Genomic DNA, 17,040 nt, shown 5'->3' with positions numbered 1-17,040 from the left:
AGGTATAATTGTGCCACTGCACTCCAGCCTGGATGGCAAAGCAAGACTCTGTCTCTTAAAAAAAAAAAAAAATCCATAATTACATAATTGCTTTATAGCCTGACAGACTGAAATATAGTCATAAAATTGCTTATAGAGAGAGTATATATATTGGACATATTTTAATTTCCTGTTACATATGCCTATAACCAGAATTCCAAGTGACTGGCTACTAACTTTCAGTATATTATGAATCAGATGTTATCTTTAAATTTTTTTATAGATACTTGTAGATTTGTAACCCTAAAAATTATTGGCATTAACAAACTTATTTATTTTTGTCACAATATTTTATCACAAATATTCTATACAGCATATTTTGAGGGTCTATTAGAAAATTATCTGACATATATCATCATTTTGGAGGATGGGCTTCTTAGGTGAATTAACCAGTGATAACCCTAATCACCATTTCTGATTTCTTCATTAGGTGTTGCTGCAATTGGTGGTGCATTCTCAGAACAAATTCTCAAAGATATGGCTGCCTTCAATGAACGGCCTATTATTTTTGCTTTGAGTAATCCGACTAGCAAAGCAGAATGTTCTGCAGAGCAGTGCTATAAAATAACTAAGGTAAAGCAAAAGCATAACTAATGTTTTAATAGTCAAATTTTGATTTATTATAGGGAGGCCTAGGATTTCTAAGTTTCTTATCATTTAACCTTTAAAAATTATATAACCGAGATTGTAAGAAAAGTGTACAGGTCAGAGAGATAAGAACTATTTCCTTTTCTAGGTTGTTGTATAAATCTTCTTCTTCAATAAAATAAAATAAATTTTGTAATGTTTTAGTGATCATTCACCTCAGGTGATTTGGAAATATTTAAGATTTGAACATAAAAGTTAAATAGAAAGGAAGAAGCTTGGTTCTAGATGCTTATTGAAATGGCTTTTAACTAGCTATTCCCAGATATTGAAGCATACGTATAAAGCCACAACCTTATTTTTGCTTTGCTAAATCCTGGGTTTGGATTTTGATGCCATGGCTGGAGCGTTTGGGCAGCTATCTTGACATCCAGCCAAGTTGGAATAGGAGTCCTCAATGCTTCAGTACTTACTGTTTCAAAACTGTGGTTTATTTTCTATTATTCTTGTACTAATATACATTTGACTGATACGTTAGCAAGAGTGTTTTTTCCCTTCAAAGACTTGGAAATATCATTACAAATATCTACAAAATAGAGGTTGAGTCACATCTATCTAAAACTTTTATTTTGAAAATAAATCCAAAATGAACCAGAGAAGGTAAACACGACACAAAGTTACATCACCCTGCACAATTTGAACTTGATGGCTCTACTTTAATAGCATATCCTTAAATGCTCATTATTAGAATTAATGCTTTTTTGGCAGGGAGCCACTCCATTGTTTCTCTCTCTTGTTTGGGGATGCCTTCAATATCCTCATTAATTTTAATTTTTATCTCACCTCTAGATTGAGGAATGTGCCTCACATTATTCAGTAGTCCTTGAATCCTTAAAGAGAAAACAAAAAGCCCTTTGAGCAAATATTTGACATGATGCCTTGCACATGGTAGGAACATAATAAACAAGTGTTTAATTAATTATTTTGTCTTAGTATATCTCAATAGGCCTCAAGAGTTTAAAGACTCATCTGCAGCAAACATAAAGAAAATTAGCCAACCTTATGAAGTTGTTTCAAAATTTGAATGTGACTGATATAAATGGCCTCAACTTTTTCTTATGATCTTGCCTAGTGTCCTATGTTGTTATACATAAAACATTGAAAGTCATTTTGAAGCTGAAAATTTAAACACTGGTCTGGGCCGAATGATTATAGCACGAGGAAAGGTCTACCTGTTCCCGGATGTGAGTTGCTGCTGCCGCTGCAGGCATAGGTGAAAGATAGTTAGGAAAGGTTAAACTACAATATACAAAAAGATTATTGAACCTTGAAAATACAATCTAAAAATGGTATGGGAAGATTTCCTTCTCCATATTAACGATTCATATATATATGAGAATGTTTAGTTAGCTACAGTACTATCATTTATTTAATGCCATTCCTCCTTAAAATATGGTGATTATAGAAATATAGGAAGGGAGGAAGATATATAATGTTACAGGCTTCTTTCTCAAATATAATTTTTAAAAACCTATATATATGAAATAATAATTTAGTTACATTAGAAAGTTGTTTGTAATGAAGTGTTTTATTTGCTAAACAGAGCTTACAGTATCAGACTTATCTGAAAACAAAACCTAATTCTGTGTAAAACATGTGTCTTATAAACACCTATATGAGAATTTGTTTTCCCTCTCATCTATTTTCATCTTTTTATATCCTGAAGAAGGTTGAATTTTATATTATACAACTTTTAAAAGAACCGAAATGTGTACTAATGACATTTGTTAAAAATGAATATTAAGTTAATATTATGACTATCATGATCTAGACTGAAGTATGAAACATGAGGTAATGAGATAGGAGGTATGAAAGTTATAACCCAGTCTGTCATCATTTAAACAATGCTCTGGGGATTTGACTTTTCAAATAGATTTCTTAGATTATGTTGCTTTATTTGTTGAGTGTTTCCTACTTCTACCTGGAAGCCTGAATACTCTCAATTGTATCTCCACTCTCACCCTCACAGACCAGACAAATGCTATTCTTTTGATTAGCAGTATGGAATGTAGCACCCGATGGGCCCTAAGTTAATGCCTTCTTGAAGCATGTGATATTAGTACATGATATTTCTCAAAATAATTATGACAAAATATTAACAATAGGAAAAATGAAGACAATTATTGATAGCTTAATCTTCCTCCTATTTGCTAATTCCACTTGTGCTAATGAGTTTCATATGTGATTTTTCCATATAACTCTTTACAACATTTCTCTATATAAAATTTTTTCCAGTTGTTACTTTGTATTATAAATGTGTCGATCCCTAAACCCCGATCTAAAGTGTCATTTTTTCCAATACTTTAATATTAACTTGTCATTTTTATCTTCAGAAGTCTATAATTGGAAGTCTACACAGAAATGGTTGATGAGCCTATGGGTTGGACCAATGCAGAGCGTAGAGTGATGGTCTCAGGGTGTCCTGTACTTTGTCCGCTTCTCCTGGGAGTGAAGAGTAAGATAAAGAGCAGTAATAAGCACCCGTTCTAGCACTTGTTGCCCAGCATCACAAAAGCTTGCCCAGACTTCCTAGGAAGTAAATGAAAAGTTAGGCTTCTTTCTAAGTATTCATTATTTAGCCTATGGGGTGGTTCTGTTATGATATGTATTTTTAAAAATATTCTGCTTCTTTTTAAAATTAGTTGTATGTGTCTGTGTTGTAGGGACGTGGAATTTTTGCCAGTGGCAGTCCTTTTGATCCAGTCACTCTTCCAGATGGACGGACCCTATACCCTGGCCAAGGCAATAATTCCTATGTGTTCCCTGGAGTTGCTCTCGGTGTTGTGGCATGTGGATTGAGGCACATCACAGATAAGATTTTTCTCACCACTGCTGAGGTATTGTAAAATCCTCTGAGTTTGCCAAGGCTATAAAATACCAAGTGTGCTCAGCCTATGTTGTCTAATGTTTTATTTATCTAGCATCTCAGCTCACTGTCTAGACGAAGTAAAGTTTGAAGAAGAGAGTATCTTTCCCAATGGAGAATGAGGCGTGGGTAGAACGTTTATATTGAGTCACTAGTAAAAGGTTCTGTGTTTTTATTTCTTACAAGGAACCCTTTTTAATCTTTACACTTCTGATCAAGTGTGACAGTAGTGAGATAACTAAAAATATTGTTTCTAAATGATGATTAAGTGGTGAATATTTTCTCGTTTAGAACCTTCCTAAATAATGGCATTTTGAAAGTTTAAAAGTAAAGTCTAATATGGTAGAATGGAAGTATTTATCATTCAGCATTCAGTGCAGAAAACAGAAATCACTTAGTATTTAAGCAGAAATTAAAATAGGGAATTAGGTGTTTATAAAATCCGTAAAAGGACAGGAGAAGTGGGTTCTAGTCTGGGCCTTCAGGAAAGATTTTCAGAATGTCACAGAGCAGGCCCACTGGGGAATCTCATACTGTCATGAACCGTGAAAGATCTGAGATTTTACCCTACTTTCTTTTTTTTTCCATCCCTAATTTTATTGATTGATTGATTGATTGATTTCAGAATATTATGGGGGTACAAACTTTTGGTTACATATAATACCTTTGCCTTGCCCAAGCCAGAGCTACAAGTGTGCCCTTCTCCCATACAGTGTGGTCCACACCCATTAGCTGTGGGTTTACCCATCCCCACCACCCACCTCCCACCTGCCCAGCACCTGAGAATATTACTTCATACCCTACTTTCAAGCTAACAAGTTAGCCACAATTTCATAGGTACTGGCAGAAGACATGAAACTCTTAGTTCAGAGACAAAGGACTTTATTACTCATGGTGTAAGAAATAACCATGTGATTCACGTTCCTATCAGTTCTCCTTCTCTCCACTAGCCTCAGCAGGATGACACAGTGGTTGGGCATGTATTTGTAAAATCATGAGCTTTTGATAATCAGAATGTTCATCTGGTTTATGTCATGTTTTCAGATTTGAACAGGATGCAATTTGTGAATGAAAAACTTGCATGAATTTCTTCTCTTAAAATTAAACCACTGTACAACATTACAGCTGAACTGAACCAAATAGAACTTGACTAATCAAATATTTTTATGCTGCAAACATGCTATTTTTTCCATTATGAAGAAGAATCCTAAGAGTATAGACAAAGATTCTTATGTTATTGATGTGGTCTAAAGGAGCATAATCCCAGTGGTTAGCACCTGGCCGCATTCTGTGGAACAGAAGCCCAGAAGCCGCAATATTCTGCTTCTGTCCTTTTCACTGTGTTAACAACGTGACAGCTGACATCTCAGGTTTTCTTTAACTCAAAAAATCTTGTAAAATGTAAGTGGGTGTCTGATTACTAAGAGAGCATTTTAAAGTTGTTTTTGCATTAAGGAAAATGTAAGCATTGTTTTTGAATAGGTATATTATCATAGTATATATACTTGAAAGTAGCCAGTGGGGTTTTTTTTTCCTAAGTAACTCTAGCACCCTCTAGTGACGAATTTCATTAAAAATATTTTCCATTTATCATCCAAGAAAAGTAATAATCACGACCAAAAAAACTTTGAAGAAAAAAATGAAATGTGGTGGTGTCAGCAGTGTTATTCTTATCATAACTAGTGATCTCTCTTGCTACATCTTTTTGCCTTTCTGCTGTTTTTCTCTTAGTCTTCAACACAACATTCCTGTTTTTATACCATCTCAATTAGGTCCCATTGATTTCTTTGTGTCCTTTTCATCTCCCTTTTAACCAAGAGCTTTTATTCTAGCATTCATTTTTTCCCCACTTTTTTCTTCTCTTTTTCTTATGCTTTCAAAGATCTCATCCATTCGTTCGTTCCTACTATCTTCATTCTAATAGTGGCCAAACCTGGGTATCTCGATTCTCATCTTTTACGAAATCTCCAGTTACCTGCTGGATGATTCCCCAGAAATGCCCTGCTGCGTCCTTAAACACAACATGCTTAAAACCATAGTTGATCATCTTTTCTCCCTCTCAACATTCACATTTCTATTAGTGACGCCCCTTTCCAAACAGGCACCACAGCTTAGAAGCTCCCTTATTCCACAGCCTTCAAGCACACCATTCATATGTGCATTTGTTTAACTGCTTTATCTCTTACACTGCCTGGAAAGCCCTGAGCGTTATTCTCCACCTAGGTAAGCCTGTCCTTCAGTCCCATCCTGTACTGCTAAAGTCCCACTTCATCCTTGGCTCTTTGTGACAAGTCTGGCTGGCTCATCTTGGTCTTTCTCCTTAGTTAAGATTATTTTAATTAAAGACCTCAACATTTAATTTTATTTCTAATTGTATTTTGCTCTTGAGAGCTTCATATTTTAAAAGATTGTTTCTTCTGTAATTAAATTGTATATAATCTTGTTTAAAGACAGAGAGTTTTCCATATACTTCTTTCAAAACTCCAGTAGCACCTAGCACCGTGCTAAACACAAAGCAGAAACTTGGTAAATACTTGTGGAGTTGAATTGAATAGAACTAGTCATGCATCTTTGTGAGAAGAATAAATGTGACACCACAGATATTCACTGCCAGAGGGCCCAAGAAAGAAGAAAGTCCTTCTTGTCTAGATAATATTTCGTAGTTAACAAAAGAAACATGTCAGATCTAGGTGAATTTTTTTATCTGGCAACCCCAAATTTAACCGTTATGATTATTGTCTAAAGTACTAGTTAGATCTCTTATGGAACTAGAAATCTTGGCTTGGCACCAATCCCAAAGAATATTTCTGGACGGTTTTATATCATGAAGAGATTTTTGGCTTTCCTGGCCCTGTGGACAGTCTTCTGGACCTCTGATGAGAGTGCACAGTGCTTCCTGGGTCAGCCCTCCGGGCCCTGCGTGGTCTGTGGTGTAGCCCGACAGCAGACTGCTCACATCCTATTCACACCTGAGAGACAAACCTGTCCTTACCACACTCCTCCTGAGTCACATGCTGGTGTCCCCTCATCCACCCTGCTCTACCCCTTTCTGCTATCTGCCCAGAGGACGCTTGAGATAATCACCTTGGCCAATAGCACCTGGAGGAAGCTTTGCTTCACTTAAGTCACTGAATAACTGAAAATCCAGCTGCCATAACATTGTCAGAATGAAAGGGAGAGAGATTATTTGAAATCAGCCACAATGTCATTAGAGACAGACACCCAAAGCACATCAAAGTCAGCAAATAGTTTTTGAATGTGATTCAATAGATGAGAGTGAGACTAGGACTCTTGTATATTCTCTCCTTTTTCACCCCCAGAATCAATTCCTTGCATTTGAGTGGGGCTCCCCACGGCCCCCTGTTTGCTGCTTGACCCTGTTCCACAATTTCTTGCCTCTCTCTTTGTGTGACAGGCACACATGGAGAGCAAGGATTCAGAATGATTCTTCTTTACTCAGCCATCTTCTGACTGTCTCCAATCTTTTGAAAATGATATTTGTGGCCTGGAGTGGTGGCTCCTGACCGTAATCTTAGTACTTTGGGAGGCCGAGATGGAAGGATCATTGGATCCTAGGAGTTGGAGGAGTTGAGGGCAACATAACAAGACCCCTATCTCTACAAAAAATAAAAAAATTAACTGGATGTGGTGGTGTACACCTGTACTCGAAGCTACTTGGGAGGCTGAGGTGGGAGGATGACTTGAGCCCAGGAGTTGGAGGCTGCAGTAAGCTATGATCGCACTACTGCACTCCAGTCTGGGTGGCAGAGCAAGACCCTATCTCTAAAAAAAGATGTTTAAATAAACAAAAAAATAAAATGACATTTGTGTAGAATTCTAGAGAAGAAACAATGATGTTGAATGGTATGTACCAGTGGAAAAAAAGTTGAAAAAATTTGAAATTGATTGGTTATAGAACTTGCCTCCAAATCAAATAGCTAATAATCTAATACATTGTAGAGGTAGATATCACCCAAAAGCTATTTTTCTTCTACTTTGCCATACTGGCTGCCCTATTTGTTCTTTTTAAAATGAAATAGCCGAGATTCATCGAACATTTATTTGATAGACACTGTGTAAATTCTTGGCTAGCATTTATTTCTTTTAATCCTATGAGTTAGGAACTATTATTAGTTCTGTATTACTGATGGGAAAACTAAGGCTTATAAAGTTTAATTAATGTGCCCAAATTCAAACTGATAGTAACAGATAGGATTCAAACACAGGTCCACCTCACACCAGAGCCTGAGCCTTCAACCAGCATGCTGCTACATCTTTTCAATATTGTGCTACTCATTTTTTCTCTATACAGTTAAATAACAATACTAGATACCCATAAAAGGTTTTGTTTTAAAATCTAAGAAATTCCAACTGATTTAAACCTGCCACAAATCTTTTGCAGAAGAATAAGTAACAAGATTTTTTAAAAAGTAGTCTCAATTCAATGGGGAATTAACATAAAGTGGTTTTATTTTTGCTCCAATCATTGTTTTAAATAATTCTCCACCAGATTTCCCTTTTCTTTCTCTTAATGGCATTTCAGTAAAATCCCATAACTCGAAGTTCACTCCTTCTTTTAACAAGTATCAATTAAGTACATACTATATGCCAGGCATTATTCTGAGCGCTGAGGTTATGTCAATGCACAATAATTAAACATCTGCTCAGTTCAAAATTTTATATCTAATTCAAATAGCATGTTCTCTCCCTGCAGTACAAGAGGCTGGTAGTAGCAGGTAGGGAAGACACATCTTCTCTTTTACTCTTCTTCTGACACTAGCACTTTGAAGAATTTGGGGAAAAGTGTGTGGTGAGACTCTGAAAAACCTCCTGCCCCGTTAAGGCCCACTTCTTCAAATGTGTTGGAGATAGGAAGGGTATGGAAAAGGGCAAACAGCCCTGTTATTAACTCCACTGTTTTAGATCATCAGGCCTCTGTGGCAGGGTCCAAACCTGGCTCTGTTATGGGACACATATGTGAGAGTTCAGAGGATCCTGACGTGGGAGGTCTGGCTTTAGCTTAGTCTTCTTGTCCTTCTTCAAGTGTCCCGGGCTGCAGGGGCCTGCTCTGCAGTGGCCACTTGACCTCTCTCCCTCTTGAAGACACCTTAAGCCTTCGAGAAGGGGTGGCGTGCAACAAGAAGAGGGGGAGAAAAAGTCACCATGTTACCCACTAGGCCAAGTTATAGCTCCAGCCACTTTCTCCGTCTCTGTCCATCTCAGCCTTCTGGGAATGGGTATCTGTGATTGTGGGGGTGGCAGGGTGATTCCGCCATCTCATAGGCTCCAAGAGAGATGGGAAGCCCCACTTGTTTGGTGGCTTGCTGATAATGTAGAACATTTAATGTTTCTTTGTCCTAAAGTTTGGGGCCGTAGTCACCAATTCTGGGCAAAGGGAAAGTTTTATTCAACATCCTGTTACAAAGGCAAGAAATTGATGCATTTGTTGTCAAATTGTGATCAATACTCTGCAATTATATGTCATAATATTTTGTGTGATATGTAAGGTAATATTAAACAAGTCACAATAATAATTTTGCCTCCTTTTCTCTTCCCCTACTCCCCCTCTGCCTTAATGTTCTTGGTCAGAAGTCCTCAGTCACCTATGGGATTTAACCCAAACTCCTTCTTTGGCACTGACAACACTCCAATCCTTATTTCTCTCCCCAGACCCTCTGCCCCCAACCCCAGGTCTGGACACTTGGGCTCCCTGAGTCCAGCTCAGACATCTCTGCCTTTGGTCTGACTCTGTCTTCTGTCCGAATGCCCAGCACTTTCCTGTTTGTCTAACTCCTCATTTTCCTTCTATTCCAAACTCAAACCCCTCTACACTATGAAGCCTTCCATAACTGCTTTTCCTCTGTATTTCTTAACAGTCATATTTCACCTTTAGCCTAGCTTGTCTTCTCTTTCAGTGTTCTCTTTTTCTTCCTATACCCTGTTATCTCACTAAATTATAAATCTCTCCAGGACAGGAACACTATTTTAACCTCTCTGTAGTGTTATGCTTCAGAGTCAAGCATGTATTTTGCCAATGGCAACAAAACAATATCTTGGAAATAATTTCATGATGAAAAACCTAAAAGATATTATGAGATACTGAAAAAGAAATGTTTTGATTATTCAAAATGTTGGAATCACACCCTCTCTGCATCCACATTTCTCTAAAACAAAGGCCCGGCTCTTAGCTGATTCAGATCCACCCCACCTGGACACATAACCAGAGTCTTAGAGCTGGAGGGAACTTTAAGGTTGTTGAGTCTACCTCTCTGCCTCAGGTTCGATAAACAATTTAACGCTGCTTGACTTAGAACTAGGGAATGGTTTGGTGACAGCAGATGCTGAGACTTCTTAGATGATTCAGGTAATCCAGAGTCTGTGTAAAATTAAAATCCTATTTACAATGTGACTCTGAAATGGCTTTCTCAGTTTTCCTGCACTACCTCCTGCACAGTCGGCTGGGGTAAAGCGTGCTCAGCCTGGGATACCTGCCCTCCTGTGCTCCCAGGGTCCGTTTCCATTATTTCTGTCATCCTCCTCTTCCTTTCTTACTTTTCTCCTGTTCCCCTAATGCATAAGTTGGAAAGCACAATAGAAAAAGTACAATAGTACTTCTACTGTACACAGTACAATAGAAAAAGAAGTGGACCAAGACGACACCTAGATTCTCCTCCCATATTTTTCACCAATTGTGTGATGATCCCAACAATCACCACACCTCTCTGGGCTCAGTTTTTTCCTTGATAGAGAAGATGAAATTAGATGATCACATTAATAGGATTGGTTTCTACACATGACCATTATATGTGACCGTTCACTTAGTTATCTGCATAAGCACCACATTGTATGGTGTGAAGTATAAACATTTTTTTCCTTTCTTTTTTTTTAAGGTTATAGCTCAGCAAGTGTCAGATAAACACTTGGAAGAGGGTCGGCTTTATCCTCCTTTGAACACCATTAGAGATGTTTCTCTGAAAATTGCAGAAAAGGTAAAACCACTCTTGTTCAAGCTTCATTATTTTTCCTTCCTTCTCTTGCTAAAGATGCATTTTTAAATATTAAAAATCTGCTTCCTTGGAATGTATATTTGTATATGTGTATCAACTTACTATCTCAGAAGTCAGGGAAATGAGGCACAGTGACTCAATAGAGCTCAGGAGCTACATTAGATTCTTACAGAGGAATGGAAGAATTGGGCTGAATCATTCATTTCCCAATAATTCTTTTTAAATAATACATTAGGGTTTCATTTCAGCCAGTTCCTCCCATTTTGCCTTTTTAAGTTATTCTTTTCCATATTGCGCATGTGATAACTGCCAAAATATTGCAGATACAGTAGTGACATTTAGACCGTGAACCACCTTCCTTATCTGTGTCTCTGTGATGTATGGCATCTTAAATGACTGAGATCACAATGGATACTACTGGGTAGAAGGCAAAACAATGAGGGCAAAGAACTCAAAAGCTGTTGGGTGGCTTGTGAGGAGTTAGCCAAGAAGAACCTAAAGACAGGGACATTTTCTATAACTAAACTCTATCGACTTTTGTGCAGTGTGATTGTATTAGTTTGCTTGGGCTGGCATAACTCAATACCACAGACTGGGTGGCTTCAACAACAGAAATTTATTTTCTAACAGTTCTGGAGGCTAGAAGCCCAAGATCAAGATGTCAGCAGATTGGGTTTGCTGAGGCCCGAGGCCTCTGTGCCCGGCTGCAGGTGGCTGCCTTCTTGCTGTGTCCACATGCGGTCTTCTCTGTGTGTGCACATCCTCACGTGTCCACGTTCCCCTTCTTGTAAGGACACCAGTCAGATTAGCTTAGGGCCTACCTTAAGGGCCTCAGTTTAACTTAATTCTCTCTTTAAAGGCCCCATCTCCATACACAGTCACATTCTGAGGTACTAGAGGTTAAGGCTTCAATGTATGAATTTGGGGGTGACACAATTCAGCCCATAAAAGTGGTTATCTGTTTAAACTGGGGTTTCTCTGCCTCAGCACATTGGGCATTTTGGCTAGATACTGTCCTGAGGGCTGTCCTGGGCACTGTGCAGCGTTTAGCAGCATTCCTGGCCTCTGCCCACTAGATGTCAGTAGCATCCGCGCGGTTGTGACAATCAAACATGTTCCCAGATGTTACCAAGTGTCTCTTTAGGGGCCACATTGCTCCTGGTTGAAAACCACTAGTTTAAGCTATTAACAAGTTTACCTAAACAACATTATTTAAGATTCATGTATCATTATTTGTCTTGCTGATTGAATGTATATTCTTCAAAAAAACAAGTAATCCTTCAAAAACTTAAGATAATAATCTGCTTGTTTATCTATTTATGAAAGAGTATGCTCCTATTTTCTCCTCATATGTATCTACTAGCTTGTAACTAGTTTGAGCTATTAATATACTGAACAGCATAATATCATCTTAATTCATTTTGAAGATTTAAATGAAAAGGAGAGTATGATTAGAGGAAAAAGTATAAAGTCAGGAGACACCAGAGGGAGTACAGAAAGATTCAGATATTACATGTAGAATAGTGGAAGAATACTGAGTGCAGAGACAGAAGTTGGGAAATTAAAACAAAGAACCAACTTCAGAGAGGAAAACGATATAAATAGACTGCAAATTTGAGGTATCAACGGCACATCAAATGTACAAATATAACAAGTAGATGGAAATGACTGAAACTTAAAGAGAGACTGGGCATAAAGATCTGGGAGTCATTTGCAGATCTGGGGTAACAGGCAAAGCACTAGGAGTGGTTGGAGTTGCCAAGACAGCAAGTATAGCCAGGAAAGAAAACTGAGGATAGAATATAGTGTATTACTCTGTCTGGAAGAGAGAGAAAAAGAAGCCAGTTACGAAGAGAAGTGGTCAGGATTTTAAGAAGAGACTCAGAGATGAGCAGCATGTCAGAAATTAGAGAAGAGACGATTTCAGGCTGGGAGGGGAAGTTGTGATCAACAGAACCAAATCCTGGAGAGGAAAACAGACGAAGACTTTTATTTAGTACTTAGAAAGTTATCAGATTACAAAAGCAATTTCAAGAGGTGCAAGAGGTTAAGAAGTCAGGGAGAACTGGGAAAGCAGTAAAGTATAGGCCACTCTTGGAGGGAATTTTGCATTGACAAGATGAGAATAAAGATTTCAAAGATCATTATTGTTATATGCCTGGGAGCAGAAAGAGGAGATGAATTTCCACATAGTCTATGTCAGTAGTGAAACAATTTGTTTTATTATAAAGTTAATATAGCCATTGCAAACAGGCACAATAGATCTTTTTGGGGTCATGGAAATGTTCTAAAACTGAATATGGTAATGGTCTCACAACTCAATAAATTTACAAAAATAAATTTAATTGTACACTTAAAATTGTTGAATTTTGTGTGAATTATACCTCAATAAAGCTGTTTAAAAAGTAATAATACCACATTAAGGGCACTTAGGAAAAGAGAGAAAAGGAAAATAACAAATATTCTACTTTTCTAATATAAGCATTATTATTATTTTGCATTGAGTTTTTTTGTTTGCTTTATTTTCTAACATTATTATATTATAATTATGGTGTATACATACTTTTGTTTCTTGCTTTTTCATCAACATTTCTTCATAATACACAGTATTTTACACAGTATTTGTAACCTTAAATGTTCATAAATGCATAATTTTACATTGAGAAAAGATACTTAATCATTCTAATATTCTTCAAAATCAGATTTACCCAAATACGTCAGTCATAGAAATAGCTCCTCAGTGATTGTTTTATAGAACTAGTATAAAAGAAATAGCACATATGGAGTGATTGACTTTGATAAGAATAATCCATTTTTTTTTCAGAGAAACTAGGGGAAGAGAGGATGTACGAGGATACGAAGGAGACAGTTTGAGTTGGCGAGAAGGGAAACTAAAATTGTTTTCTCTGAGCGGTTGGAATTTTCTCAGTAGAGTCATGAGAATCAAATGGAGACTTTAAGATGAAGACAGGGAAGATTTGAATTGCCTTTTGGGAACTATGAGAGAAAGTTTTTTAAAAAAGGGACAAAAGTTTAACATGCAGGTTAGGAAAAGTAGGACACCACAGAAAACTCACACATGGCTCTAGGATGGACAGCCATGGAGGGAGAAAGCCAGCTCTGAGGGGTCCCCAGACACGGGACTAATTTTGCCAGTAACACAGACGTGGAGGTGAAAACTTCTGTGACGCTGGCAAGGAGCACTCTCCCTGGCTGCGGAGTCCAGCTGGTTAGGGGAGCAGGGTCCAGAGACCTGGGATAAAGGAAGAGATTTTGTGGGAGGCTGTGGCCAGAATAGGGAGTCTTGAAAACTCAAGGTTCAAGCTTAGCGGGACTATTCTTAGTTGAAGTTAATTATCAGTCAGGTCATGTCCACACCGTCTTCTCCGAGAAATTCTGCTGTGATCAAACATGAATAAACCTCCACTAGTCACACTTTCCTTAGCTGCCGGTATCATTTCCCCCCCTCCTCTTTTTTTATATGGTTTATAATTGCATTTTCATTTTATATCTTTATTGGTTTTGTATGCTTTTATTATAATATTTTTTGTCTGGAAATAAACAAGATATAAATTATAATTTTTTGAAATGAATAAAGCTTCTACTGACATGGGGTTCACCCTCACTTCTATTCATTGTAATAATATTCTTTTTTTATATCTAGATTGTCAAAGATGCATACCAAGAAAACACAGCCACGGTTTATCCTGAACCGCAAAACAAAGAAGCGTTTGTCCGCTCTCAGATGTACAGTGCTGATTATGACCAGATCCTACCTGATTGTTATTCTTGGCCCAAAGAGGCCCAGAAAGTACAGACCGAAGTTGACCAGTAGGATAATAGCCAACATTTCTGACTGTATCAATGAGATCTTGAAATCTTTCATAATTTTTAAAGGTTGGAATCTTTTATAATGGTTCATAATATGCTTAGATTAAGATAATTTCACTTTAACAATCTAAAAATTTATGGGAGAATATTGATACAAATTAGGATAAATATCACACTAGACAATTTTGCTTCATTTGCCTTCTGGTTATTTATGGTTTCTATTTTAAGTATTCTGCCCAAGTTCTCTTTAAAAGCTGTTGTACCTACTACTGAGAAACTCATCATTTTTATAGAGGAAACTAATGGGAAGACCAAAATTAGTAATAAATTGATATTATCACATTAAAACCCATAATTCTTTTGTCGACCATTTTGTCAAAATCTACTTTTTTTTTTTTTTTTGTAAAGATAGAAATGAACTTAGGCATAGACGAACTTTTGCTAAATAGAAACAACACTACTTTGTTGCCTAGAGAAATATCACTTCTCAGGTACTTTTATTCTAAACCTAGATTATATTTGTGCAACTGGATTCTAACATTTCTAAGAAAGATCACTGCTGTTTACAATGCCTTGTGCAGCCTTAGATTTTAATATTCTTTTGTCAGTGTTACATCTTACAGAGTAAAGCTCTCATCCATCACCTTGGTCCTTAGAGATCCATCCTAAAAGCGCCTTTATTTGCCCTTAACCAAATGTCCTATCCTTCAGGTACCATGCTGTTGCTACAGGGCTTGTGTGGACTGTGGCCCCTGTCCAGAGGTTGGTACCTTCACGTCAGCATGGCCTGAGCAGTGAGAAGGGCTGATAGGAGAGTGTAGTTAAGGTCCTTGAGAAGGGGCTGCTTGAGGAGCCCTGCCTCTTAAGACCCCAAGGATCCCAGGAGTCAGGGGCAAGACCATGGTTCCCAGACAAGCTAGGTTCCTACTTGAGTCACCTGCCTTAACGGCCCCTTGATTACTTAGATAGCTGAGAGCTCACTGTGTTACAATAGCCTTACTTTCTTCTAGGTTTGGAGAAAGTTTTGTAACCAGGCGCCTAATATTAGAAATTATCTTTACATCATATATTAAAATATTTTAATTACCAAGACCATTCTATAAAAAAAGTAGTTACACCCCCAGATTGTATCGATTTACTTTAGAAATTAATGATTGAACTAATGGAAACAATTTTAAATTCTTAAGCTCAGGTGCAATAACATTGGCTATTTATTTGTAGAATTAGAGAATTTTCTGTTTTTGAAGTAATGCTTTAAAGAGTATAAGAAGATGTTCAAGATAACTATAAGATGATTTTATTGAAAGTTGAAGGTTACATAGATTGTTTTAGGTATGAGTAGAAGGGGTTTGGGTATTTCTGAAGGTAACATTAAGTCAAGAGTTTCCTCAATATAGTTATTTGGAAAAGCTTCAGAATGACTATCTATTTCCTGTCTGTTGCCATGTTGTCTTACAGCTCTAACTAAATGTATTTACCTATGCAAAAGATTTATTAAAGCATAGAAAAAGTGAACGAATAAAATTATGAAATAATTGTCTTTCTTTCTTAACATATGGATTCATTGTAATGCTGGGTCTTGGGGGGTCATACAACAAAGTATTATGAATTTTTAAAATATTCTAATAACTTCTAATTTCAGCATGAACTTCATTCAACACAAACGTAATCATATACACTGGATGCTATGATGTGAGAGCTACTTTCCTTGTCCTTAGGGAAAGATAATGAAACAAGCATTAGATAGTTACTTACCAGGTGTCAAGTATTGTACATATATTATTTTAATTTAATGCAAACTCCACAATTTCCTTACAAAGTTGGTATTTTAAGGAACTTGCCAAGTCTACAGAGCTCATAAATGAAGGAGGTAGAGTTTAAATCCATGTTTATCTTTCTTTATGGTCTGTTCTCCTTTCACTAGGCCACAGCCCAGAATAGCACTGTCCCGTGTGATTTTAAATTTTCTTAATAGCTTCATAAAAAAAATAAACAGGTGGGATTCATGTTAATCATATATTTTATTTAAACGAATATATCCAAAACATTACCATTTCAACATGTATTCAATATAAAATTGTGAATGAGATATCTTACATTATTTTATTCATACTAAGTCTTCAAAATCCAGTACATATTTTATACTTACATTTCAGTTCAGTTCAGACTACCTACAAGTGCTCGACAGCCACATCTGGCTGGTGACCACCATACTGGGCAGTGCAAGTCTAGAAGAGACAGTTATATACCAATAGCTGTAAAACTGCATTTCCATGAAAGAAGTGAAGTCTAAGTCTATGGGAAATGTTTATTCAAAAATACCTTGGTAAATAATGCCTCAATGAAATACATTTAAAAAAATGTGCTAGCCATGCAACTGAGGGCAGGAGCATAGCCCTAGAACAAGAAAATGTATTATTTAACAATTTTTATAGCATTCCCACTTGCTGTTAACAGAAGAAATATAAAATGCTACTGGGAAACACAGAAGGAATAAATCATATAGTAAGAGGGAGAGGTCTGGGAAGAGAAGATACTTAAAGCAGTAACCTGAAGGGTAAAGAGTAAGTAGGAACTAGCCAGGTGGGGTGTGTGCTGGGGAGGGTGGTAGTTTGGGAGAGAGACGTGTTTCAGGCAACGGATGAAAGTGTG

At 37.1% G+C, this 17,040-nt stretch overlaps 1 protein-coding gene across 3 annotated transcripts in view; it reads left to right on the top strand.

The window, feature by feature from the left end:
* ME1 (malic enzyme 1) overlaps window positions 1-14,778 on the top strand; it is a 231,874-nt gene extending 217,096 nt beyond the window's left edge. For all 3 annotated transcript variants that reach the window (XM_045543958.1, XM_045543956.1, XM_045543957.1), the window contains 4 exons: window positions 470-612; window positions 3,348-3,521; window positions 10,441-10,539; window positions 14,222-14,778. In XM_045543958.1, coding sequence (XP_045399914.1) covers window positions 470-612; window positions 3,348-3,521; window positions 10,441-10,539; window positions 14,222-14,392 — 587 coding nt within the window. In that variant the 3' untranslated portion in view covers window positions 14,393-14,778. The remainder of the gene's footprint in view (window positions 1-469; window positions 613-3,347; window positions 3,522-10,440; window positions 10,540-14,221) is intronic.
* The last annotated feature ends 2,262 nt before the right edge of the window (window positions 14,779-17,040 follow it).

Source organism: Lemur catta, chromosome 2, assembly GCF_020740605.2.
Source record: "Lemur catta isolate mLemCat1 chromosome 2, mLemCat1.pri, whole genome shotgun sequence".
Classification (NCBI taxonomy): domain Eukaryota; kingdom Metazoa; phylum Chordata; class Mammalia; order Primates; family Lemuridae; genus Lemur; species Lemur catta.
This window is presented reverse-complemented; position numbering and strand designations above follow the sequence as displayed.